The sequence below is a fragment of the Ciconia boyciana genome, chromosome 4 (genome assembly GCF_034638445.1).
Source record: "Ciconia boyciana chromosome 4, ASM3463844v1, whole genome shotgun sequence".
Taxonomy (NCBI): Eukaryota; Metazoa; Chordata; class Aves; order Ciconiiformes; family Ciconiidae; genus Ciconia; species Ciconia boyciana.
Genome location: NC_132937.1, coordinates 92,438,346 through 92,463,433, shown reverse-complemented (window position 1 = coordinate 92,463,433; position 25,088 = coordinate 92,438,346). Strand labels below are relative to the sequence as shown.

General features: G+C 38.1%; 1 protein-coding gene across 7 annotated transcripts in view; it reads left to right on the top strand.

The window, feature by feature from the left end:
• Positions 1-25,088, top strand: part of SUSD1 (sushi domain containing 1) — a 46,354-nt gene that overhangs the window by 8,589 nt on the left and 12,677 nt on the right. For all 7 annotated transcript variants that reach the window (XR_012042091.1, XM_072859198.1, XM_072859196.1 and 4 more), the window contains 6 exons: positions 1,987-2,166; positions 10,812-10,906; positions 12,504-12,693; positions 13,714-13,808; positions 14,918-15,104; positions 24,447-24,540. Coding sequence is in view for 6 of the 7 variants with exons in the window: in XM_072859198.1 (XP_072715299.1) it covers positions 1,987-2,166; positions 10,812-10,906; positions 12,504-12,693; positions 13,714-13,808; positions 14,918-15,104; positions 24,447-24,540 (841 nt within the window). In the remaining variant the exon portion in view is untranslated. The remainder of the gene's footprint in view (positions 1-1,986; positions 2,167-10,811; positions 10,907-12,503; positions 12,694-13,713; positions 13,809-14,917; positions 15,105-24,446; positions 24,541-25,088) is intronic.

Below are 25,088 nucleotides of genomic sequence, written 5' to 3'. Positions count from 1 at the left end.
TCAACCACCATAATAGATAGCAGTCATCGAATAGAGACATCCTCTTCGGGCATTCAGTTTATATAGTCTTCTGGCATATGAAGTTCAATCACAAAACAAAAGCTGTATATTAAACAGCGTTTTTTAATCTGTGTTGCTAATGAAGTTGCAGTTAATTGTTAGAAGTTAACATTCTAAGGACAAAATCCCAATGCATGTCAGGCATTGGAATTTCCATGAGATGAAAATTCAGCCCAAATTGGTGCCGTTTTTCTACAGCACCAGCTCAATATCTGCTCTGTGGTTGAAGCCACTACTCGGAAGTTGAACCACTATTAGCAGTTAGAGTCCCCTTAAAATTCACACATTCGGACGGTTTCCAGTTGCAAGCTATGATTGCTCAAGCATGCTATTGTTATTTGACATGAGTCATAAATCTGCTTTGTTACTATGATTTGGAAGAATATAGCCTAACAAGTTCCTTGATAAGAAACACAAAGGTACATTTAAAAAAAAGTATTTTGCCCAACCAAATTTCTAGTGTATTGTTACTCTGAGCTCATATTATTAATTGATGTGACCTCAGGATAACTACAGTCTTTAGTCATTTTTTACATTGGCACAACTTCACTTTTCCATTCACTGGATGATAAATATCTTTTCAGCTTGATCCAGCAGAGTCAAGTCTTCTCTTCACTGCAATCAAATGTAATTTTTTTGAACGTGCCATGTCTATGTTATAACTACTCTCTACTTTTAGAATCTTCTTTAATATTCTTATTCTGGGTCACCAGTCTAAATAGAAGGTTCACTATGTTACACAGAAACATACTTCTGCATTTCTGTTTTTTGATCTGATTACAGGATGGCTGTGCGCAGATAGCTGGAGTTAAGCAGCAGTAGTTTTTGTATCTCATCACATACTGTCCTTCTATAAGTTAAGCATATTCTTTGCATGCGTATTAGTTATGCCAAAGCTTGTTCTCATGATTTTTAATACATACATACATTCATACACATTGGGATATGAAAAGGAAGGTAGTCATGATGGTGGATGTATTGCCCATTGCAATACATATGTTTAACTTTTCCTTTAAAGGTTGTACAGATCATGATTCTATACACTTTGTTTTTTACTTCTTTGTTTTCCTTTCCCGAGTAGAATTTCAGAATCGCTTAAGATTGTTTATTAAGCAGTTTTAAAAGCACTTGTTTTCTGCATTTAAGCTTTAGTGAAAGTAAGATTTTAACTCTTACATTGTTTACTTCTTATAAATGAAGTGATGCAGAATCTTTTATTGGCGTGTAACATTCATTGTGGATTTGAAAGGGAATTTTAACCCTTAATAATATTCTTTCATTGATTTGATGTTCACTCTTTGTTCTTTTTTGTTCCCTAGTTTTATTATGAAGCCCCTGAAAACAACTGAGCAAAAGAATTAATTTATAAGTGCATTACCCCAGCTTTCTAATTATCTCTAAAGCGGTCTGAATAATGCATCAAATTTTCCCCCAGAAGTCCTCTTTCTGCTTGTCTGTAGCAGCTTCTCCTTTTTACAAAGCTTGAATTAAATCCACTGGCAGAGGAAGATAACCTCCTTGATGCTGTTCTTCCGTGTCACTCCTTGGACCATGTGTCGTTTTTCAGATCTATTGTTACTAATGATAGGTAAAATAAGGGAATAAATAGCGTGTGGGGTATAAGAGAGTTGTGGAAAGATAGATTCACTTGTAAAAATTTGCTTAGAGATCCTTGTTCTCCATTTCTAAACAAGACACTTTTATTTTATGGTTCATCTTGAAGGCTAAATGCCCCACCCTGCTAGAAAGTCTCCAGTCACAAAATTCTGGGTTCTGAACGGCTGGCCTGACTTCTAGAAATCACTAGGAAGTGGAAAAAAGTGAAGTGCTACTTGCTAGGAAAATTAATCTCTCTTCCTTAAACACTTTGATATGCCTTGCCTGTTTTCATTTTCAGGTTTTGTTACCCTGTTTTTTCTGTTTCAGAAATAGACTGTGGCAAACCTTTGCTGATTCCACACACGGAAATGATCTGGCACAACTCTACCACTCTACGGAGCAGAGTGTACTATCAGTGTAAAGAAGGATATTATTTTGATGGAGACAGGAATTTTTCAGAATGCACAATAGATCAGTCATGGGAGAATATTACATACATATGCAAAGGTAAATACTACTCTAGGAAGTTGCTGTGGGGTGTGCTATTTAAATATTTTCTCATTCCTGTTCTGAAGGTAGGAACAGGAGGAAGGATGAAGGCAAGAAATCCCTTTCTAATTTACGATTTAAGGAACATGGTGGTACTTTTGGATGGAAGGGTCACGGAAGAGAATGTTAACCATGCAACAATTTCTAGTGGATGCCACAGATCTTTCTGTAGCTGTCTTGCTTTTTATTTCAAACAGAAAGGGGCTAATGGAACTGGAGTTTCAATGCTGCACTGAGACCTTCAGCTTTAAAAGAAAGGGGAACATCACCAGATGAGCAGAAGGCATTTATCGACATTTTGTTGTGGGCCTAATACTGTAAAGTGCACTGCAATTAAAGTAGGGGCAATGGAATTAAAAAATCCTTTTTTTTAATTATTCTCTCATAATGCCCAAAGTAAAAATTGTTCATGGTTGCCTTTCCAGCATAGATCTAGTTGTCTGAATTTCAGTCCAGAAGGATTTTCTTATAAAAGAATGAGTCCTGAAAAGGGAGATGTGTCATGAAGGTGTTGTCATACTGTGGGCTTGGAGACAGGATGTACTGACATTTTAATAATAGCAAAAAAAATAGCCAATGTTTTGAACTATAGCTGTTGTACTCCTTAGTGTTCTCTGTGTCCTTAGAAAGAGGTGTCACAAGATAGCTCTACCATCAAGTCTATCTCTTGTTCTTAAGTAGCAGTGCTGTCTTTTGCAGATGGTAATGTTCCTGTAGCTTTGTAACATCCACGTGTTTTTCAAAAGGACTGGAAGCGTGTCTTTGATTGTTACCACTTCACAGACCAAGCCTATACACAAAAGTTGCCACTTGATGCCTCGCTTGCCTCACTTGATGTCTTGCGCATTCACTGCAACTATAAACACGTGACATCAAATAAAATGAGCGTGCAGAAAAGCAGTTCTCTCATTTTTTATAGTGCCCTGATAAAAAGAAGTCATAATTTATATTTCATTTAGGCAATTTGCATAGCTGTACTTTCTGAATTGGTTTTGAAGCCAGCATTGTGTAGAGTGGCTAAGTTAATCAGATGTGTCAGTCTTTGCGGTGCTGAGAGTTCTGTCTAGAGCTTTGAAGGGCCTGAACCAGCAGACTGCACTCACAGGATTACCATGGATTTCAGCAAGAGCTTTGCCAGAAGCCAAAATGCAGACTCCAACTCTAGCTGTTGGATCAGAGGGCCAAAAAAATCAGAGTTACGGTCAAGTAGAAGGGAAAAAAACTTCTAAAAAATAGGCTAACTAGTCCAGGCTCCTTTGAAAAAGTTGGTTTTGTCTTTCATTGAGCTTGGATACAAATGTTTGACAGTAAAAGGTCAGGAAGGGCTAACATAGATGCTGAAGTAAAATCTTTTCCCCTTGTAGTATGTGTAGATTGTGTACGTGCATGCATGTACACACATACACACACAAAGCTTAACTTTTTAGAACTTATTTCTTGGGCATCCAGGGAAAGTTAAGATGAATTCTGGTGAATAGGGTGCTTATGGGGTTCCCTTGCTCTTAATACCATATGCAGCTCTAAAACCTTTTTTGGTACTTTTTCCAGTCTTCACAGTTAGGAAGGGGTCAGTTCATGCACAAAAGGGGCAGTGTCTGATACAGTTTTCTATGTTAGTTGGACAATTGTTAGGGATATTCTGGAGGTAAATAGTCCTTTTACCTACTGCAGCTCTCTTAATCCTGTTTGCAGAGTCCTCCCTTCTGCTGTTCATCAAGCTTTTTCCGATTTCCCAGTCCCAAGTCCTAGACATATCTTTGTCATGGAGAGCTTTTTCACAGTATCTGATCTACCCTTTCGGTAACAATTGGCTCTAGTCCCAGCTGTAAGGATGTAGGCTGGGTTGGCTGCTGCTCATTATTCTGATCCTAGAAAACTCCTTCACTAGAAAACTTATCTATGTCTGTTTTCTTTGGAGATCATTAGTATTCAGTGTGTTTAGCATCTATTGGTGTGGGTAGCAACAATATGGTCTCTTAAGAAAGACAGTTTGTCCAATTTCCTTGGTTTTATCCAAGGAAAAAAAATATAAGCCTGCATTAAAGAATAACATCTCAGTATTTAAATAAGTCTCCAGTACCACTATTCACTATATTATTAGAAATGCATTTATTAAAGTGGTTTTTGATGTGTTAAGTGAAATATTGTCCTTGCAAAAGAAGCAACTGCTGCACATGGGTGGGAAAAGTCCATGGATATGTAAAAAGGCTGGAGAAGGGAGTGAATCTGACCTGCATGGGATGGTAATGCGCATTATTGGTAAAACATTCCAAAACTCAGGCAGTGGGAAATAGCTGTCGTACTCAAAAGGGAAAATGGACCTCTGTGTTCTTTTAATGCTGAGTCTGACAGTGCAGCATTCTTCCCGGTCAGTTGTGAGAGCCTTCCAAAGTAGTGTTAGGTGGTAAGGGCAGTCAGCAGATTACAGGCTTCGCATCCATGGTGTATTGAGGAAAAGATGATCCAGTCCTAATGTATTGTGAACCTGAAACTCAAATAGGGAAAAAGTCATTCTTCACACCAGTGCACGTTCAATCTGAGCCTGAGCTTGGAGCTTCTGTGTCATAACCTTTTGTGTGCATGCTCTTTTTTATGTTACCTCTCACTAAATGCAATGTGAACTGTCCATCTTTCACTAAAGATTAATTTTCTGTTTCAGAATGCTTCATTTTTCTGTATTGTGACTCCCCATCCATAAATAGAGTTTAGCTGCATGTCTTGACCTCTAGAGATTTTGTTGAGATAATAACGTGGAGTACCTTCAAAGCATCAAGAGAATAAGGTGTAAGCTGGTTTTGAGTCATTTCCCAGAAAATGGGTGTTGTATGCCAGCACTGAAAATTCTAACAGCTGAAGAGGATGGAGGATACTTGCTAAGCACATGCTGCAGAGATTTGAGGGTTTAGAAGGAAGGGCGGTTTGATGAATCAGTCCAGGGAAGGCATAGCAGATTGTCCACGCTGTGCACTTTAAAACATTGCAGAAGAGGGAAAGAATACTTTCATAATGCAAAAAAAAAAACCCTTGGAAAAAATCAAAAGCAAAATCTGAATCCAGTCTGGGATAAACAGAGCAGGATCATCCTTCAGATGTCATTTAACTGTAGACCTATAGCAAAGATAATTTCCATGCAACTGAGAGAGTCTCGTTACTTTCTTTTTAATCCAGTGTTGTTTTCCCTTTGCTTTCACTTTCCCTTCTTCTCCTATGCTTTATCCCTATTCCCAATGACTGATTTACCTTCTAGCTAGAACTTCTGGGATGTCAGTTTTTACATCCTCACTGGTACAATAAGAGATGATACAGAAAGGCAGTTGGAATGTTTCTGTGGTGGCAGCATCAGTAATTTCCACACAACAATGAATGGTTTAACTGTCACTTTCCTAATTTTTATTCCCAGACATGTGTAAATAATTCATCTTAACAGTTATGAGTTTAATAGAAAAGGTGTCACTCACATCTGTGAGCATTGATTCAAAACCCATGGTTCTGTAGGAATAAGAACCCCATCAAACAATTAGGATAATTATAGTAATCAATGAAAAGGATCTGATTGGCCTGAGTTCTTGTAAAGGCCTAATTTGATATGTTAAATCCAGACATGTGGTAATCTGGTAATTTCTTTAATTCCCTAGAAAAACACAGGTGGAGTCTGTGTTATGGGAGGTGCTACTTCTTACAGCAAAGTGATGCAACCCAGTGACAATTAAACAAAAGTGTAGCTTTTTGCAGGGCTATTTAGGCTTTTGTTTGTTTGTTTGTTTGAAACAAAATTAATACTTACCCAGTTTGTGATGGCAAATACCAGTCTCCAGTCTTGGGAACCTCTTTCAGGCGGGGAGTAGGTCATGTGCATTTCTAATCCCAGCCCATCTAACCCTGTCTAGTGTGACACCCTGGATTGAAACATCTTTCCTTTGTAAGTGTGCTCACAATTGCATTTCTTATGTTTTTGTCAGTCTGGTTCAATACATGAATTACTCTGCTCCTGATTGTCTCTTGGTAACATTTTTAGACCAAAGGAAGTAGTAAATCATTAGCTATCTGTCTGCTCCTTCCTGGATGACTGTCTGCCTACAGCTTTGCTGTTTCTTTGTGGATTTCCTCTGTGTAAAGTTTGGGGCTGAAGGTGAAAACCTGCTGAGATTTTGCAATCCTACTTAAACTGGAAGCAAGTATGTTACTCAAAATGTGAAAAACTCATAAAAACCTACCATGCTACCCTAAAAGGTATAAATACTGAAGATACATCTTTTGTAAAAAAAATTCCATGTACACTTGCGAAAGCTGCTGTGCAAGAGGAGTTTGCCTCTATGCTATGGAACAGGTGCCTTGAAACAATCTGAGCAGTTCTGTTTGAAATGTTGTTTGCAGTCATTTCATTTCTGTGTCTGAACGTATGTGTGGTGCATGTTAGTAGCAGATGGCATTTGCAGCATCATTCACAGTTTTCACAGAATTGAACAGGCAAAACATACCAAAAAAGCTAATACTTCGATTTTTTTTCTTTCCTCTAAATTGCATGTATGTGTGGGGGTTGGTGGGAAGAGCTCTGTAAGTGAATTTGCACATGTGGATGCTCTCTTAGCTACTTGCAGAAGGTGAAATGTCAGATTGGAGCTGGTTCTATCTGCTTTCTGGTAAATGCTGTTTTTTCATGCAAGTTCAAAAATACTTCACTGAGGTATCTTGAGCTGAGGTCAGTGGTAGTCGAGTGCTCTTTCAACTGAGGACTAATGGATTGTATATGTAGAAGAAGTCACGTGGTTTTAATGACTGTTTAGACAGAGTTGTTTCTGTGTTACGGTGTTTTTCTGAATCAGCAAACAACAACACTGAGTACTGGGACCTCAACTGGCAGAGGCAGATAAGCAAAGGATTAAGGCTGGTCCTCACAGTACAGGGTTAAGGCAGAAAAGCGTGATAGTACAGGCGTTTATGCACTGGCTGTAATTACTACAAAGTTTTTCCCATGTACTCAAGCACAGAGAGGGACCCTCCTTCCTAGCAGAGTTTTTAAAACTGGGGTAGAGAAGACTGAGACCTTCACTCCTTGTTTTCCTTCTTAGAATTAATTTATTTGGCTTTCTTAACATGATTTCTTCCCCTCCAACGCTTACTGGCTCTGTTGAATCACTTTGTTGCTTGCTTTTTGCATTCTCCCATTTGTGCTCTGTTTACCAGCACCTGTCTTGCCTGGCTGCTAACAGCCAGGTGCTATTTGCATCTCTCTACCCTCTGTCAGATTTGCCTTTCAGTATTTGACTTCTCCGGGATCTTTTTCCACGCTTCTGCTCTGGTCTCCAGGCATTTTCATGTCGTTTCTAGGACCCTTTCCCTTGGGATGGGAAGGAGATTGTGAGGGTAACCGGGAGGTCAGTGGAGCAGCAGTGGCATCCAGTGGCCTTCTCGGTTAATCACAACTTGAAATTTCTAGTGCTGAAGGATGGGGAAATTGAGGGTCTTCACTTCTCCCATCTCATTTGTGAGTCTGAGTGAAAGCTGTTGATCAAAATCAGATACGTTGAAGACCTGGATGCCACTGTCTGCTAAGACGTCACACTGAGGCCAGGCACGTATAGTGCGTTTCACATTGGGAGTTCCCAAGCTCTGGAAGTCACTGGCGCCATTAGATTTCACAGGAGAACTAATCTGTCAGGGAACCTGTTTCCCTCTAGGTGCAAGAACAGTTTTTTCAGAGATACCTTTGTGTTGTTACTGGATACTGTGTTTATGTTACTGGGATTAAGCACTTACTGTACATTTGGGTATCCAAACAGAGCGTATGATCAGTAAGAATAAGGGAGGAAAAGCAGTCTCCTCAGAAAGCCCAGGACTTTGTTGTGGTGTTCACTCTGTGCGTATTGCAGCTTTTCATCCTCTTTCACTCCTACCCATTTAGAGTGGAAACTTTTGAGAAAAAGTCTGCCAGCTGTTCTGTGGACGTATGGGAATTGCATGGTGGCCTTGTCCTTCTGAAAGTTCAGAAAGCATGACACAAAAATTGATGTAGTTACAGAAAAAAAAGCTACTACTACTGCCTTCTTCTTTCCAAGGAGGCCACTGTATAAGATTTCTTTCCCTGCCTGAATACCTGGCAGGGAAAAAATCACTTTTTTTTGTTGTTTGCCACTTTATATTGCTTTATTTTTTCACTAAGTATTTTATAAACTCATGAATCAAGTGCCTGATTTTCTTGCTGAGCAGTCTTGGAGAGTACTTTTTTTTTTTTTTTCTTTCTTGTTATGCATTTTAATTCAGATCTCATGGATATGCAAACATTTTCACTCTGGCTGTGCTCTAATTTTTTGCCATCTGGTCTTTTAATAAAAATGTATCTGTTTGAAAGAATACAACAGCTGAACATAGTCTTTTGCTCTGTGTTGGTACGGAAGTGTTAATACTGTGGAGTTTCTAGACGTTACTGTGAAACAGATAACAATAATAACAAGCACATAAACACAATCACACAGCCATTTGTAAGGAAATTTATTTTAGAGGACATGCAGATTAATCTCTTTTTCTTCTGTTCTGTAGAAGAGGAAGCTTTCAACAGCGTTTCCATATTTAACAACAGTTTGTAATGGGGGGAATTAAAATTAGTTGCGAGATAAATTGGTCTAGTGAGTGAAACATCTATTTGTTGAACATGTGGAGAGGGAGGTATAGTTAGAACACAGTTTTATGACAGGTCTAATAATTAAAAAAAAAAGGAAAAAGAAAATAAAATCCTGCAAAATACATAAACAGTTACACTTTAGTTCTAAATAAATGCCTACACACAGAAATTTTAGAGGCTATTGATGTATTCATATATTTCAGTGACAGCTTCATGTCCATGTGCTACCCTGTGAAATGGTAATGAAGTTTACATATGGAGGAAGAGTGCCTTGAGCTGTGCTTGCTTTTACAGCAGGGCAGTACAGCAACTATTGTGTGAATATTTCTGAAGTATCTACCAAGGCTGTCCTATAAATCCCCTTCATTTTTTAGCAGCTAGTAAGGGCTTTTCAGCTTAGAATCTATATGAGCTTGCATTGTATGATGTTCATCATGTAGTTAATGTAATAAGAAAATACGGTAGGAGGACAAAGGAGTGACTATTTGAAGGCTGGGGAAGGAAAGAAGAGGAGCAAATACGTTCACTGTCAATCTGAGTTGTGACCAGAAGGAGCTTTGTTCTTAGCTCTGGGAGGATACTTGATTATCTTGTCATGTGAAGGCAACTGCTCTGTGTCTGATGACAGCAGTGAGAGAACTGCCTAAAAAAAGAACAGATGAGTTGATCTTCCTGGCTGTGCTTTTTCTCCGAGGCATAAGCTAACTCTTGAAAGTGTGGAAATTAACACAGGTATGTTGAGTGATGTATCTCTGGTTGCTACAGCTGTACTCCCTACATGCTTAGTTCTTTGGGCTTCATTCTTTTAATCTGGTGTTTGTTCTGAAAAGTGTTTTACTGTGGCTGTGTTACTTAATTTTTTCATTATAAAACAAGGAAAAATGTCGACACATTTTAAAAAGCAACCTAAGCAAATAGTGAACCAAAACACTAATTCAGATACAAAAAAGGTCTTTCCCAATCTAACACAGAAGCTTTCTTAAAACTCTTTAATGCAGATTGTTGTATTCAGAAGAGCATTTTTTTCTAAGTTTCTTGGCTTACTGGTAGCCACTTTTTCTTACAGACAGCTCTTTTAAATCTGCTTGACGTTTTAATTTGCAGTTTCATGAGACTTCTAATCCATGAGGTCCAGTGGTCTACAAAGTCTTCAAGTTGATATGTGAGTGGCCCATTGTTTAGAAGGCAGACCATTGCATGTCACGAGATCCAGATGCTGGCACCTAAGTTCAAAGAGAGTATAGAACAGGTGGCAGTAGTAGTGGAATTGGGACACTGTTTATTGCTCTTCATTTTTGGTGGTGTAATACTGTCATAAGCACACTTTAATTAAAGACTTTGACCAGGAATACAGGAATGCCTGGTACAAGTTTAATGTATTATGACTAGGAGGAACGTCCGAAGCAGAGCAAAATGTCTTTTTGCATTGGCTCTTTTGTCTGGATTGGTCACCTGGTATGAAAGATTCTAGTCTTGAGTACAATATATACTGAAGATCCTTGTGTAAGAAACAATGCTGTTGTATATGTATGCTTTTATATATAGGAACATGTCAGTGTTCTGATGGAGTTAATGAGCTTCCTTTGCTGTCAGGAAACTGTAATGTAGTTTTAATGTCCTCTTCAAGATCTGTAAAGTCATTAGAATTAAAATTGTTCTACATTAAAATGCAAGCCTAGCAAAGTGTTTTGATTTCAATAGTCATGATAGTTTACCTAATGCTGGCTGTGTGTTTAAGGACTTCACGGTCATTAGCTCAGAACATGCTTCTTCAGTTAGCCTTGTATTTTAATTTTAGGAGACAACACAGTTAAGGGAAAACTTACTACCTGAATTCTGCCTACCTTGTTTTATTTTTCCTGTTTGGGGGGGGGGGGGGGGGGGGAAGAGAAAAAGGGAGAAATAAACAATTGCTCCAAACACATTAAGATTTGCATGAGAAATAATAACTGTTTTCATTCTGTGTTCATGTTTTTGCTCACAGAGGAGGAATTATTCAGTAATTTGTCCATATTCAATGAAACATGTGTGAAGTGGCAAAGGAAAACTGGAAGATTGGGAGTGCAGAAAATGTACACAGTAAGTGGGGCAGCATTTGAGATTGGGAGTAGCTTTGTCCTGGTTAATTCTGGTGAGTCAGCAGTGGAGATTTGTTTTGTGGGTTTTGTTTGTATGGTAATTTGTCTCGCTCTTCCCAATGAACTGCCTAGAAACCTAAAGGTGGCTGGGTTAGGAAAGAAACAAATCTTTATCCTAAAGTTAGGTGAAAAACTCAAAAGCTGTTGGGGTCCCATTCCAGTAAATCACTTAAAGGTCTGCTTGAAACTATAAGAAGCGTTTCAGCAGAAGTTTATGTTTTAGTGCAATTCCGTTGTAGAGCTCAAGGTCACATTGACATAGAAAACATTGCAAAACTTGGGCTCTGTCGCTCTCTGTGATGCAAACATTTCAAGTAAACAATGTATTGCTTGCAGATACTGGATGTAACTTGTTTTAGAAATGCAAGGTATATTGAAATAGTGTGCCTTGCTCAAGAGATTCAACCGCCTTATATCTGAACATTTTAGAACTGTTTTTCATGGAAATTGAAAGCAACCTTGGTAACTACTTTTTTTTTTTTCCCCATCTATAAACATAAGATTAAAAGTTAAGATATACATTCTCTGAAACAAATAGTTCAGTCAGTGTTATTGAAAGCCAAAACGACTTGATAAGAATTCCCACGTTTTGAGAATGACAACATCCCAAGAAAGGTTGTTTTTATGAGCATGTACAAATAGAGAAAAAAGAGGATTATTTAGGATTTCCAGGGTGGGTAGGTTAATATGGAAAATACGCTTCAAGGTTGGGTGATAATTTTCGAAAACAGCCTGTCTTTCTCCGCCTGTGTTATAAACCAATGTATTTTTTAGTTTGAGTGCTTTTATTGACCACTGCTGAGGGGAAAAAACAAGTCCCCAGTTACCCTAACAGTTCAAAACCAGTGCTTTTCATGTACCCAGTGGTAACTGGCAAGCTGTGGATCTCTGGTATACTGTGCTCTGTGCACGTGCTTTTGCCTGAATTCAGCTATCTGCAAGACACTTCAGAATAGTCAAAACTGAGGATGATGTAGGCATAGGGTGCATGCAGTAAAGTTCAGAACACAGTCTGGACTGATTTGAGCTCAACTAGGTAAGTTTTGTCTGTCCCTTCAGCTCATACAAACAACAGGTTTCTTTTTCACTGCACTGGGATGATCTTAGGGAAGCTTGTCTTTTACTGTTGTTTGGCATTCAGTCTTAACTACTGCTTCTGTAGGGCAAGGGGGAAAAACTAGAAAAAAGAAAGTAGCAAGCAGATGTAGTTTCCATCTGTGTGCTGTAAACAAGAAAGAATATTTATTTACATCTTACTATTTGTGTTGGAGGTGTTTGTAGGGTTATAGATTCCTTCTATTTGTTGTAGAAATATATGAAAAAATATTCATAATTTTAACAGCCAGAAGAAATTAAAGATCTAATTTATTAAGCCGTCGTGTTGCACCAAAACAGCTAGTCACAAGCCTGTTTTTTTGATTGAGCTGATATTCTAAAACAGATGTAATCCTAGGTTCTCAAAGCTTAATTGAACTAGTATTCTGAATTTTGGAGAGCCACAACCAATTGCACCATCGTTTTTGTTAATCCTTCAATAGTTTCACATACTGGGCCAAAGATGGGATGAGAAGACGTTCTCAGAAGATGCGATATTTAACATTACTACAAGTGAAGATAGTCCAAAGGTGTGTTTAGATCTCAACTCTGGCAGTAACTACTTGGTGAACATTACTACCATCTCTTCCACAAACATCACTGTCTCAGTTACAGTAGCATTTCAAACAAAGGGTAGGTTGTGTTTTGTATTCAATTTTGTATTGTGTTTGTATAGAAGAACTTAATGTGCTGCAGAGTTCACTATTTTGAGTCTAGCAGGCAGGATAACAGGCTGTCTCCTAGACTATATCATTCTTCATGCTGACCACACACATGTAGCCACCATCAGCATCCTCTTTTTCTGCAATACATTTTTATTTCCGCTCACTGTGGCCATTGAATCTATGAGCAAACAGAGCAGCAGCAGTAAGTGCCCTTCAGAAAGATTTGGCAAACTTGCTTCTTCAGGATTTGTCTTCTGGCTGAGGCAGGATTGGTGTAGTGGCATTACTGGCTACATGTTGGAATTTCAGTCCATGGTACAAGTGCTTACTAGTTTCCAATCCTTGCCTTGAAAACTGATTCTCTGCCTGTGGGATAATTCCCTGTTGCTGAGCTGTGTGATACTAATCTAAGTGATGTGAGCATTATAGATAATGTTCCTATGTTTAGCAGGGATGAGCAGTGTTCTGGCAGTTTTTCAGTAATTGTAGAGAAGGCATGCTCTAACAGCAGGTTTCTGTAGTATTTTGGTCATGGAAACTTTAAGCTTGCCTTCTGATATACTAATTCTGATGAGACAGACCTTGATAAATAATTGCCTTTGGGACCCACAAAAATGCTTTTTCTCACGTGCTTTTTCCTAAAGGACATCAACTGTGACAGATTGTTCTATGATAACTTTATTTCCATCAGAAGGTTTGAACCCCTGGATCTTCCTGTCACTACAACCTCCCTGGGTCTGGACAAATAAATCCTATCTTGATTTCCTGGATAGCATGCTTGGGTTTTTCTGAAAGCCATTTTCTCTGGAAAATATTCACGCTTTATTTGCTGTGTTTGTTCATTCAAAAAGAAATGAGATTCTACCTCCTTCTCAGCAGAGAATTAAAATAAAAACCTTTTTTTAATTTACAGCTACTCATATTCAATTAAGTTGAAGAAGGTGAATTTTTTGTAATAAGTTGTTCCCTTTTTTAATTGTCTCTACAGTAAAGGAAGCTTTCAATAATGTATTAATTTTTAATGATACCTGCTTGAAATGGCGGAGAAATGTCAGGGGAACTGATGTGGAAGACAGATACTCAGTAAGTGACAATCTGTATTTTGAATATAGAAAACAATTTACATCAATAACCTATGTGAAAAAAACTAATTTTTCAAACACTCACTGCTAGCAGTGTTCCTCATTCTAATATGTCTCTCACAAAAACCCAGGGAATAAGCTTGCATAGCAACTTTCAAAAAAGAAAGAAACCACCATACTCTTTTGTAGTCTTCTGTTTCTTGCTTATTTTTTCCTCTGTTCTACTGTATTTTGCCTTCACTCTCTGTACTTTCAACTTTGTCATGTTTGGGCCTCAGATGGCTCTGTTCCAATTCCACGGAGTCAGTCCACTCTGTCTTGTGATATGCCTTCAATCTTCCCTCTTCCCAGCAGGGCATTTCTACATGAAGTACTTCTGCCAGGATTTATGACCACCTGCTGTTGTCTCAAATCTCTGTATGCTAAGAGGTGCTTAGAGATTATCTAAAGGCATAGGATCTATTTAAAGGAAAATTAACATGATTAAAATACAACAAGCATTTTAGTTTTCATTAACAGAGGAGTGATCAGGAGAGGCCTTAAGTTAATAACTTCATGATCATTTGGGACATCAACAACAAAACAAACACACACAAAATCCATCTGAAACAACAGAAAAACCCATGAGTCTGTAAATTTGCCTGGAAACATACCTGGAGAGTACTTCACCTTTTGACATAGGCCAAAGTGACTTGATTTTGACTTGATCCTCAGGGTCAAACCAGAGAGGTGTTCATGTGAGCTTACTTTTATAACTCATCACTTTGCACTGTGAGGGTATAGTACAATGAAAGTGCACTATTACTGGAAACTTGTATGTTAGGAGGAGATCAAGACTTGGGGGAAATTACGGTATTAATAAGAGAATAGACTAGGAGGAGGAGAAGTAAAAGAACTAGGACAATGTCAGAGCTGATCAAGAGGGACTGCAATTCCTGTTGAATTTTGGAAGCATATGAATTTGAATAACTCTCAGTGCCAGCATTTTTGGCACTCTGTATGCAGTGATGTGTTTCTCTGCTATTTCTTCTAATTTAGAGCATGACATGACTGAATGCAAGTGATATATTGAAACATTGCAATTTCTATGCTGTGATTCTTTGGTTACAGTTTCATGTGCAAGGCCAGCGTTGGTATCAGAAGGAGTTCTTTCATGAAATGACCTTCAACCTTACCACACACAAGCAGGCTCCAGAAGTTTGTTTTGATTTGCAGCCAGGCACCAACTACTCTGTTAATATTTCCATGGTAGCTTTGAATTTTTCACTGCTCGTTTCCATGACAACACAAATCACAGGTAGGTCCTGCCATTTACTTTATGTATTTACAAAAGCACCTATTGGGTGTAAGAGGCTCAAGCGAAACGGCATTGTTGATCTCAGTGTTGTATGGTGGGTTGTCAAAGTGCTCTTTCCATGCTCAGAATTGTTTATTGTTGTCTGTTTTCACAGATTTCATAGGGTTGACAGTCCAGCAGCAGAAGAGGGAGAGAAGCGGGGGTGCAGTGTTTTGGCACAGCAGGAAAAAGATAGTTTGGTTGGTTAGACACAAGATTGGTATCTAGGGGAGCTGGGTTAAATTCCCTGCCCTATTAGAGGCTAAGTCGCTTTTTCAGTACCTGTTCTCTCCACTGTGGAGATAATAGCACAACTGCACTTCGTATGGGTATTTGTGACAACAGATATCACTGATGTCTGCAAGGATCCAAAGTAGAGAGAGTCCTGCAAGTACCTCAGACAGATGCCTTAATCTCTAGTTGGTAGAGTACAAAACGTAAAAGGCATTTGAGCAAATAAGATTCTGTAGGGAGAATCTTGGCTTTGCTATTTAGCAAGATATTTGTATGGCACCAAAATGCTGTGATAAAAAACATCTGTCATTTCGTAGCTCATTTTTTGTTTAGAACAGCTTTGCACCATCCCTCTACTGTCAGACTTCATGTATTAGGTTATTACTGTTACACTGTGCAGTGTTTGGTGCTGGTATTCTTCCCACTGGGGCCACAAATGGGAATAGGCAAGAAACACGAAAGCTTTCCGAGTGTCTGTAACTCCGTTCAGTCACTAGATGGAACCAGTTCTCTTCTGACTGCTTACGAAGAACCGGGCATTTGTGGTGGTTTTGAAATTGACAGTAGTACAATATTTTTAATAGTAAATCTAAGGTTTTTAAGTTTCATGAAAGGCAAAACATCTCTCGTTTCCTAAAGGTACTGTTGAGGCTATACAATGACCTGAATTTTTTTTTTTAATGAAATTACAGTAATGATTTGATAATTCATCTTCTGAAGTTTCCTAGCTGTCACTCAAAAGTAGCGTCCATGAGTTCATGAGTACATGTAGCTTTGTAAAAACTAAGCTGTCTCAGAATTTGGTTGACTGAGGTAATTTTTGAATACATACTCTGAGTAAACGTGTAGCTCTTTACTCTGTCGTCCTGTGATCTTTCCTAAACTCTGCAGGATTGCATCAGGTCACTTACTCAGCAGAGCTTTAGAGAACACTTTGCAGCAGGTGCTGTGTGAAGTGGTATTTGTGCCTTGGCAGCTGGCATGTTTCCCTCTCCACTGAGTTAGTGCTTAACAAATGCGCATGCATAGGCCCAGAAAAGGTCTTCGCGTAATAGTTAGGTCATTTCCATTTTGAAAGAAGATCCTGCTGCACAAGCCATTTTATATCTGGTAGTTAGTTTTTTCAGTGAGCAATGAAAGGTAGGTGTTTCTCTGTCATTAGGAATCTTCATCCAAAACTTGCCATGCGAATGCTGCATATTGTGCTTTTTTTAATGGAAGCCAAAAAATAAAAGTAGGTCTTTTTGTGGTTGAAATTGAGTGAAAATTAAAAAGCTGGCAGCGATCATGCTGCACAGGTCACCACATAATGAGAGTTTAAATAAGACAGTAACAAATATAACATTTCAGCTTATCTAAGATGAAAAGGATACAGTTAAAATAATTCTTCTGGCAGTGTTCCTTTGACTTCTGTGCCTTATGTTTCGGGTATTGCATTATCTGTACAAGCAACTTAATTTATATAAAAACTATTTATAATTTTAGAGTAGGTGTATAATTTGCTTCTTCATTTGTCCAGTTATTTGGTAATCATATATGTTGTTAAACCAGACGGTTATGTTTCCATGGTGGGTGGAATGATCTCGATTTATCTGCCAGCTTAAGTCTGAAAAGTGTTTGTTGGCTCTGGTGATTTTCTGGCTAAATGGTACTGTATAAATGCAAGACATGCCTTTTGCACAGAGGCTCTAAGGAAGCTGAGACTTACAAAAGTGTTTTACGGTTAATGTGCTGGAGGTGGCCTCATTTGTTGTCTGAGGTTTCATATGGCATCCTTTAACAAATGCACAGTCAGTTGGTCTGTTTCTCCAGCTGATGGCTAGTCCAGATGTTGTATCTTCTTGACTTCTGCACACCTCCTGCATTTTGAGAGTTCAGGAAATCTTAACTGTGGAGTTCCAACAACTGTGAAGAGACTTGTGCCAGACGATTGGATGACCACTGCCTAACGGACTTAATTTCCTGATAAGGATAGTCATCTGTGTAAATTCTTAAAGACAGTTGCAGAATGCAATAAGCATGTAAATGCTAGCAATAAGTTTGGGTCTTTTTTAAAAAAGGAAGATTTGTAAATGCATATTAAGAAAGCTACTTCTATATCCTGAATATCTATATCTATATTTATATCTATATCTCCTGAATGAGGATATATTATATGCATAGTATTTCTAAAGAAAAAAAGCAAGAGCTTGGGACTTAAAAGCCTGCTTTTCTCCCTGGCAAGTAGCATCCTTTAAAAATAGTTCTGTGCTGAGCTCAAAGTTGGTTTTGCCCATCATCTTGTGGATGGTAAATATAGTCTAGCAAATGCTTCATGGATCATTGAAATTCTGCTCCTTTCATACTTCCAGTAACAGACATCTTGCACAGTCTTTTATGTCTTCTTAGCTTATTTTAGACAAGTTCTCAGCACCTGTCTACTTGAGAAAGGAAATTTAGTCAATTATGAAAAATGATTATGCAGTGATTATATTGTAGTTTTAAGAAGATGGTAGCAAGATTTTCTTTTTAAGCAAGAAGGGAATTTGTGTCTATTTCCAAGGAAGGAGAGGAGTGTGGTGGATGTACTTCCTCATTCATTATTTCTGTTGGGATTATGCTATTTATACGTGGCTCTGTTCCTTTTCCTCTTTGAAGATCATTTATTAGGGCATGCTCAGACAAGGCATTGTTCTTAATTTCCTTATCTGTTTTCACATATGAATTTAAGAAGACTGAGTTTTGTAACCACTTTCAAGTGTTTGAAAAACAGAATAATGGAGAAAGAGCTAATGCTTTCACTTTCGCTTCTAATATCCTAAATAAATAAGAGTAACTTGTTCAGTTGAGCCACATTAAAATACTATTGACATTTGAATCTGTTTGCAAGCTTTGCTTTGGGATTAATTCCTTATGATGGATGTGACAAAATTATAGTCTTTGAGAAGTTCATGAATGCCTATTATTTACAGTGTCTGGCTAGCTTTTTTAGTTTAGAGCAGACCACTGTGACGAAGACATCATACTTATAAGACAGAAAATTTTCTGGACACTAGTAATAGATCTTCTGTGCCTGAGTTACTGGATTACATTTCCTTCTTGTAAAATAATTCATATTAGGTTCAATGATGATTTCTCATTACTCTTCCTCTTCTCGTTTTTTTGCTTAGAATAAGGGTGTATTTTGAGTTTGTTCTTTGCTTACTGTTCACACATGCTGCCATTTCTTACATATTTGTACATGTACTTTCCAGTGGGTTTGGGTAGGTATGTTTCTCAGCTGCTGTTCTTTTTGTTTTAGTCCAGGATATACCTGCAGGCTACATACTTGTGAGTGTGTGTATCCTCTCTCTCTTTGTATGAACATGTAAGTCAGAAAGTAGACTCAGAAGCAGGGAGTCTAGAAAGTGACTTGAATTAGAAGAATGAATTCCATCACATACTAAGTATAATCTTCTAGAGCCCTGCACTTTCATCTTGGTAAGTGAAAAACGTACTACATTAAAGATAGGTTGTGATGTCTAATTTTTTTGCCCACCCATGGATGTACACACACACATAAAAGATACATTATTGTTCTGCTCTGTTGTATGATGGAAAAGGTTTACACTCATTCTTTCATAAAGGGACTGCTTTAAGGTCTGGAAAAGGAGGGAAAAACCAAATCTACTTTCCAGTGAGGAAGTGAAAGACTGTAGGAGATGTGGTATCCAACAGCTCTTACTTTGACCGCACATCATGTTCCTCCAGAGAGACAGTCCATTACAGTGTGCAGCTTCAGAGCACAAGTATTGCAAAGAAGGGAGTTTCTGATTTATGTAATTGGGAAAGGGGAGTGAGTAAAACCTGACCATGATTTTTTTTTTTTTTTTTAATGTAGGGAGGAAGTTAGCTGCCAATCCTGTAAACACTTTCATACATATGTTCATGCATGCACTTTGTATTTTTATGCAGAGACTACTCAAATGCGTGATATTTAAGTTCATATGAACTCCACTTCTCCGTTATTTTTCTGACCTCCTTCACAGCAACAATTTTTTCATAAATATTTGTGAAGTCATGATCATTCTGATCACCTCTATCATTCTGTTAATGAAGCACTTGATATAGGTGGCACAGTCTATGCTTTATAGCCAGTGCTTTACATGCTGAACAAAATTCTTTGCTTTTTTAGTCTTTTCCATCTGTGTGAACTGGGGGTTCTTTAGTATTGCTTCAGGCAGTCCTTTACAAATTTACAGTGATATATTTGCATCAGCCTTTATGTTGTCCTCAACTAGTTAGCATAATTAGCATTAAGTAAAATGACTGAAATGCAAAATGGAAAAAAAAATACAAGGATAGGCTACAATGGGGAGGAAGATAGATTGTAAGCTCTTTTCAGCTATGAGTTTATACATGAAAGTCACACATACACCCTGCTAGTAATTCCTTTTTTAAGATATGATATTTAAAGAAGATTTAAATGATCATTTTCTGTAGATGTAGTCTTGATTTAGTCAACCTCCTTCCTTCCCTTCCTTCTCTAAGTAATGTCTTTCTCCAAGTTGAAAACCTCTTCTCACTCTTTGTTAAAGCAATTATAGTGTAATATGTAGAGTAAACTTAATTACTCTTCAGACAGTAACACAAATGGTAAAAAACCTTTTCTATTGTATCAATATCACTAGCTTTTATTTTTTTTTTTTATTTTACAGCAGTGTTTTTGACTTCCTTGTTTTGAAATTCAGTAAAAAACTTTTTGGACATAAAGCCCTCAGTTAACCATTAAAAAAATCCCTTGTTTGCAGGAAATGAAGATCACGCAGATGGTGTTATTTCAGCAAAGGGTTCTTTTGGTTAGAACTTGGCCTTAAGAGGAATCTTTGATTTGACTTCCCTGAACTTGGGAAGAGTTGCCATCTGGTTTTGGACTTCATGGTTCAATTCCATTACTATTTTTAAAGCTTTATCGTTAGCACAAAATGATGAAGGGAAGCTGTGAAGAGAGCTATGCTGGCACCAAGCAAAGGTTTTTAATATGGTACAAATCGTTCAGTTTAACAGGTTTTGTGCATATCGATATATGGGGTGGGATAGAAATAGATTTGTGCATTCATTTTTGACGTGTCTGTATAGGAAGCTTACAACCTTTCTTGCCTGCATTATACATCCAAAGGTAAGAAGCACAGTGTTGTCCCAGAGTTATAGCTTCAGAGCTGTACAAAAGGTCAGATGACAGGAAAGGCATTAAATATTCCTGTTACCACTACTGGAGAATGGTCCATGTTCCATGTAGTGCGGCAGTTTGCCTGTGAAGGCCTTGGACTGCAGCAGTAAACAGTATTGGCAAAACCCAGGGCTTTAAAACAAGAAGTAAACAGCTCATTTCCAGGATTAAAGAAAGAAATGTAGCTGTTCCATTGTGAAATGCTTTCATGATAACTAATAGTGAATTGCTTCCAGCATGCTAGCTTTTTCTGAAAAGCATGATTACAGTAAAACACCAAGCAGGCTTTTGCTCCAGCATTGAGGCACATGCTGTTTGCCTGTGCTGTTGCAATGGTAGGCGCTTCCTGGCATGCACTTCTTTCCTGTAGCCTGCCTTCATGTTCAGAGGGAGACTCAGCAGATGGATTCTCACTGTAGAAAATGAGCCTGTATATGAAATGTCCATGAGTTAGTAACATAGCACTGCTATGACAAGGAAGTGCTTAGAGTGGGACTGTCTCTGGAAATACTTGCATTTCTTGCTCTGTTCTTCTGCATTTTCCTGGTGCTGCTACAGACATGTTAGTCTGTTCTGCTGGTGAAGAGTTAAAAAAAAAAACACAAAAACCTTTAACAAACACAAGGTGCTAACAGCACCTGAACAGACGGGAGGATTTTGCTTTCTTCTCACAGCCCACCTAGTGCAAGTCCTCATCTCTCCGTAGCATTCCCCTTTTCCCTCCACCTGTTCTAGATGGTGTTAAGTTAGTATTCTTTCCATGTGGATTTTTAAATCTGGAAATTATTATGACCTCACAGCAGACTTTTTTTTTCTTTTTTTTTTTTAATATTAAGTTTCTGGAAAGGTGCTTCTTTTAATAAAAGTTTGTAGTGGCCAAATACTGCATATGAAATAACTCTTTCAGAGTTTCCTTTCTGGTCACTGAAGCAAAAATGAAATCCATTCCTTTAAATTATTATTATTATTATTATTATTATTATTATTATTATTTTGCATTGTTGCAAGTTGTTCACTTTTCTTATTAAAACAGGCAGATTGTGTTCGGTGTGCTTGATGTTTGTAGTAATTTGTATTTCTTACCAGCAACTAAAAATGGCAAAAGAGTCCACGCTTTAAAAACACTGTGTGTTTTTTCAAATTTTGCTCTTTTTTGCCCACTTACTAGGGCTGTCAGTGCTGGATGGCTATTTATTTTCATGTTTTGCATTTTTCCTGTGAAATTATAGAAGATAAAAAAATGTAATTGTTATGAACTTAGGCAGCAGTCTTTTTGTCCCCTGTTCTCCCTTGCACTGCTTATCTGGAAAAAAAAGATGCAAAACAGTTGCATGCAATGTACATTCTGGCTGGCATTAAAGAAGAAATTCCCAAGTTATTCCTGGAAATTGGAAAGTTCTCAAGAGAAATTAATAGTGTCTCCTGGTGGTATTGGATGCCAAAGGAAAGGAAGATAGGAGAAATGTACCAGATGAATCTACCCTGACAGATATATTTTCCTGTCACTCTGTCCGCTGGCAATGTCTGCACTGAGGATCCATTGAAGTTAAGGGAGGGTTTGCAGTTCTTAAGTTCTGTTTGCTTACATCTGCAGGGTGCAAAGGACATAAAGGTTGGCTGTCAAATATTATTTATTCATTTATTTTGTTCAGATAGAAATACTGTCTATGTTTTACAGTATCTGCAGTTGCAGAAGTATTGAAAAGACTCTCTGAAGTAAAGACTATTTCCTGTTCTTGCAGGCAGCCATGCAATACGCTTCATTAACTCAGACAACTATCTGAAAGGGTTTTCTGCCCTGTCTCTGCTAGAGGGAAGCCACTGTAGAACATTAAGGCTTTGCTAGATATAAATCTTATGTGAATCCTAAACATTCACAGCTGGTTTCTTCACTGGTACTTCACCCATAGCCTGGTTTTGAAGAGGACCTGGTAAAGGGAACTACTGGTGTAATTCATTTGGCTAGGTGAGCTTTCAGGAGGTTCTCTTGATGATTTTTGCCAAGGGCAAGGAAGGGTTTTTCTTGCTAGGGATGCTTGTATGGCCTGTTGTCTTTATTTTGGGCATACTGTGCTTAAGTTGTTCCTTTCCCATGTTTCATCTGCTTAAAGCAGAGATCTTGTAGGCTTTCAGATTTCTTTTTCATAGGCTACAAAGACACGTTTTCGTTCCCTCATTTCGTTCTCCTTTATTTGGATCTTTCTTGTAGTCACCCTCTGCACTGATTTCTCTTAGCTCTGTTGGACTGATGCTTGGAACTTCAAACACTGTGAAATGATCATGCCTGGGCCTTCTGTACCTCTGGTGGTACTATTCTAGTGTTACAGAAAGCTGTTTCTTATGCTTTTTAGAGCAACCTTTCCTTTTTTTTTTTTTTTTCTGTTACCATTTGGGTGACTAACATTCATTCTGAGATGTACTGCTATGCTGTTCCTACTACTCGAAGGAACTTAAAATATACAGCAAAAAATTCTTATTAGTAGCCCCAAGTGTATCACCTTGTACTTCATACTGGTGAATTTCATCCCATTTCTGCAAAGTAACAGCTGTAAAGGTGATTCAGTTCTTCTTGCATAATGTCTCCATAATGCTTTTGTTTTACACTAACATTGTTTGAGCAGCAAAATTCATCTGTATGCACCTGGATTTTACACCATGATTGTGAACAAAATGCTAGACTTAGTACTGACTTTGTTTAGTCTTGGAGGAACTCCTCTAATAACCTTCCTGCACCCCAGTACTTCTGCTTCCAACATGCTGTATTTTGCTAGCTCCCTATTTACCAGTTATTTACCCACTTTACAGTTTTTCTACCAAGCCTCATTTTCTCCTGCTGAACTAACAATTTTCTATGTTTCGACATATATGTACAGCTATCTGTATTCCAGCTGTTCAAAAAATCCACGCACATCAGCAAGATTTTGCCTGATGTGACTTAACTTTGGCAAATCTGCATTGGTTTTCTTTTGTTTGTCTTCATTACATTGATTATTCTTTCTAATGGTGCTCTGAAGCCTTGGTTTTCTGTATATAAGCACTGCATTTGTTAGTGTTTAGTCAGATACCACATCAGCAGCTTGATAGACCAGTTTTCAAACAGCCTAGCCATACCTGTAAATATCTGTGCTAGTTCTTTCAGACTTCTGGGGTAGATCGTATCCATGCTTCACGCTCTGCTCCCTCAGTTGTGCACGCTGAAGATCTTTTCATTTTTTGCTTCCAGGCTGATAGCGGTAATTTCCATTATCATAGCACCAGTCTCTGTCAGTGTGCAGCTGTTGTCATTGCCATTGAAATTAGAGGCAGAGGTGTTTGTTCAGTTTCAGCCTTGATGCAAATTCCCACTAAAACAAATTAAGAGCTCTGCACCCATATTGAAATCCAATTTAAGGGGCTGGATATTGCTAGCTGACTGTGAGCAGTAACTAAGGAAGTTGCCTTCTTGAAAGTGCTTCTGACGGTAATAGATTCTCCTTTATTCATACCATTTTCTTTCTTGTAGTGGGCTGTGTGCCCGGAGTTTCATCTTGTTCTTCTCCTTGCCTATTTCAGTTAGTCTAATAAATAATACTGCTTCTTCCAACAAATCTTTCCTGTGTCATTTCTCTGTAGTCTCCCATCATTTTGGGGCATATCTGTTTTTCGCAGCTAGCAGATATACGTCAATACAGGGGTTTGAGTTGGGGCTGCCATGCCATCACACTCATATTTGCTCTGTGGTTTTCTTGACCAGACTGTTTATGTTGCCTGCAAACTTGAGCCATCAGGGATTTGAGGCTTAGTTAACAGAGGAAGTTTTGGGGCAAAAAATAGCTAGGGACCCTCATGCCTGAAATATTTCTAAAACCTCTCTGAAGCACTGGTATTTGTTTACTTTTTAGATCCCCCTTTCCCAGATGTAGAATTTGTTGCAGTAAAAGGTTCTGCACCCTTGCTCAGACTCCGGAAAGCAGAAGATCGAAATGGACCGATCAGGTTTGTCTTTGTGCACTCCTCACCCCTTCAGAAAACATTCTGCAGATTTATATTACTTGCATATGGGAACTTTTTGTGCGGGTTAGATTATTTTTGTTAGCAATGGGAGAAAACTTAAGCTGTAACTCCCAGTTCCTTCTCCCTTAGCAGAGTAATATCTGGCTTCAGACCCTTCCCTGCTTTCTGGAACAAAATTCTGGTTTTGATAATTCTGAATTTTCACTGTTGGTTTTGGTTTTTTTTTTTTTCCCTTTATCCACAGTGAAGTTACAGTAGACTTTTATTGATAGATCCAAGCACAGCTCGACCTGTGTGATTTTTCTTTTCCAACAAACTTATGCAGCCAGTACTTTTTTTTTTTCCTAGGAGCCAGAGGAAATGGTGAACAATGGCTGTATTTATGCATATTCTGAAGTAGTGTTTTCATATTAGTGTATTACTACCAAAATATATTTCTAGAGAAAAAGGATTTATGCCTTACTAAGTGCTCTTTGTGACAGAAGGAAAAGGTAATTGTAACTCAACATAACACTAAAGCAGAAAATATT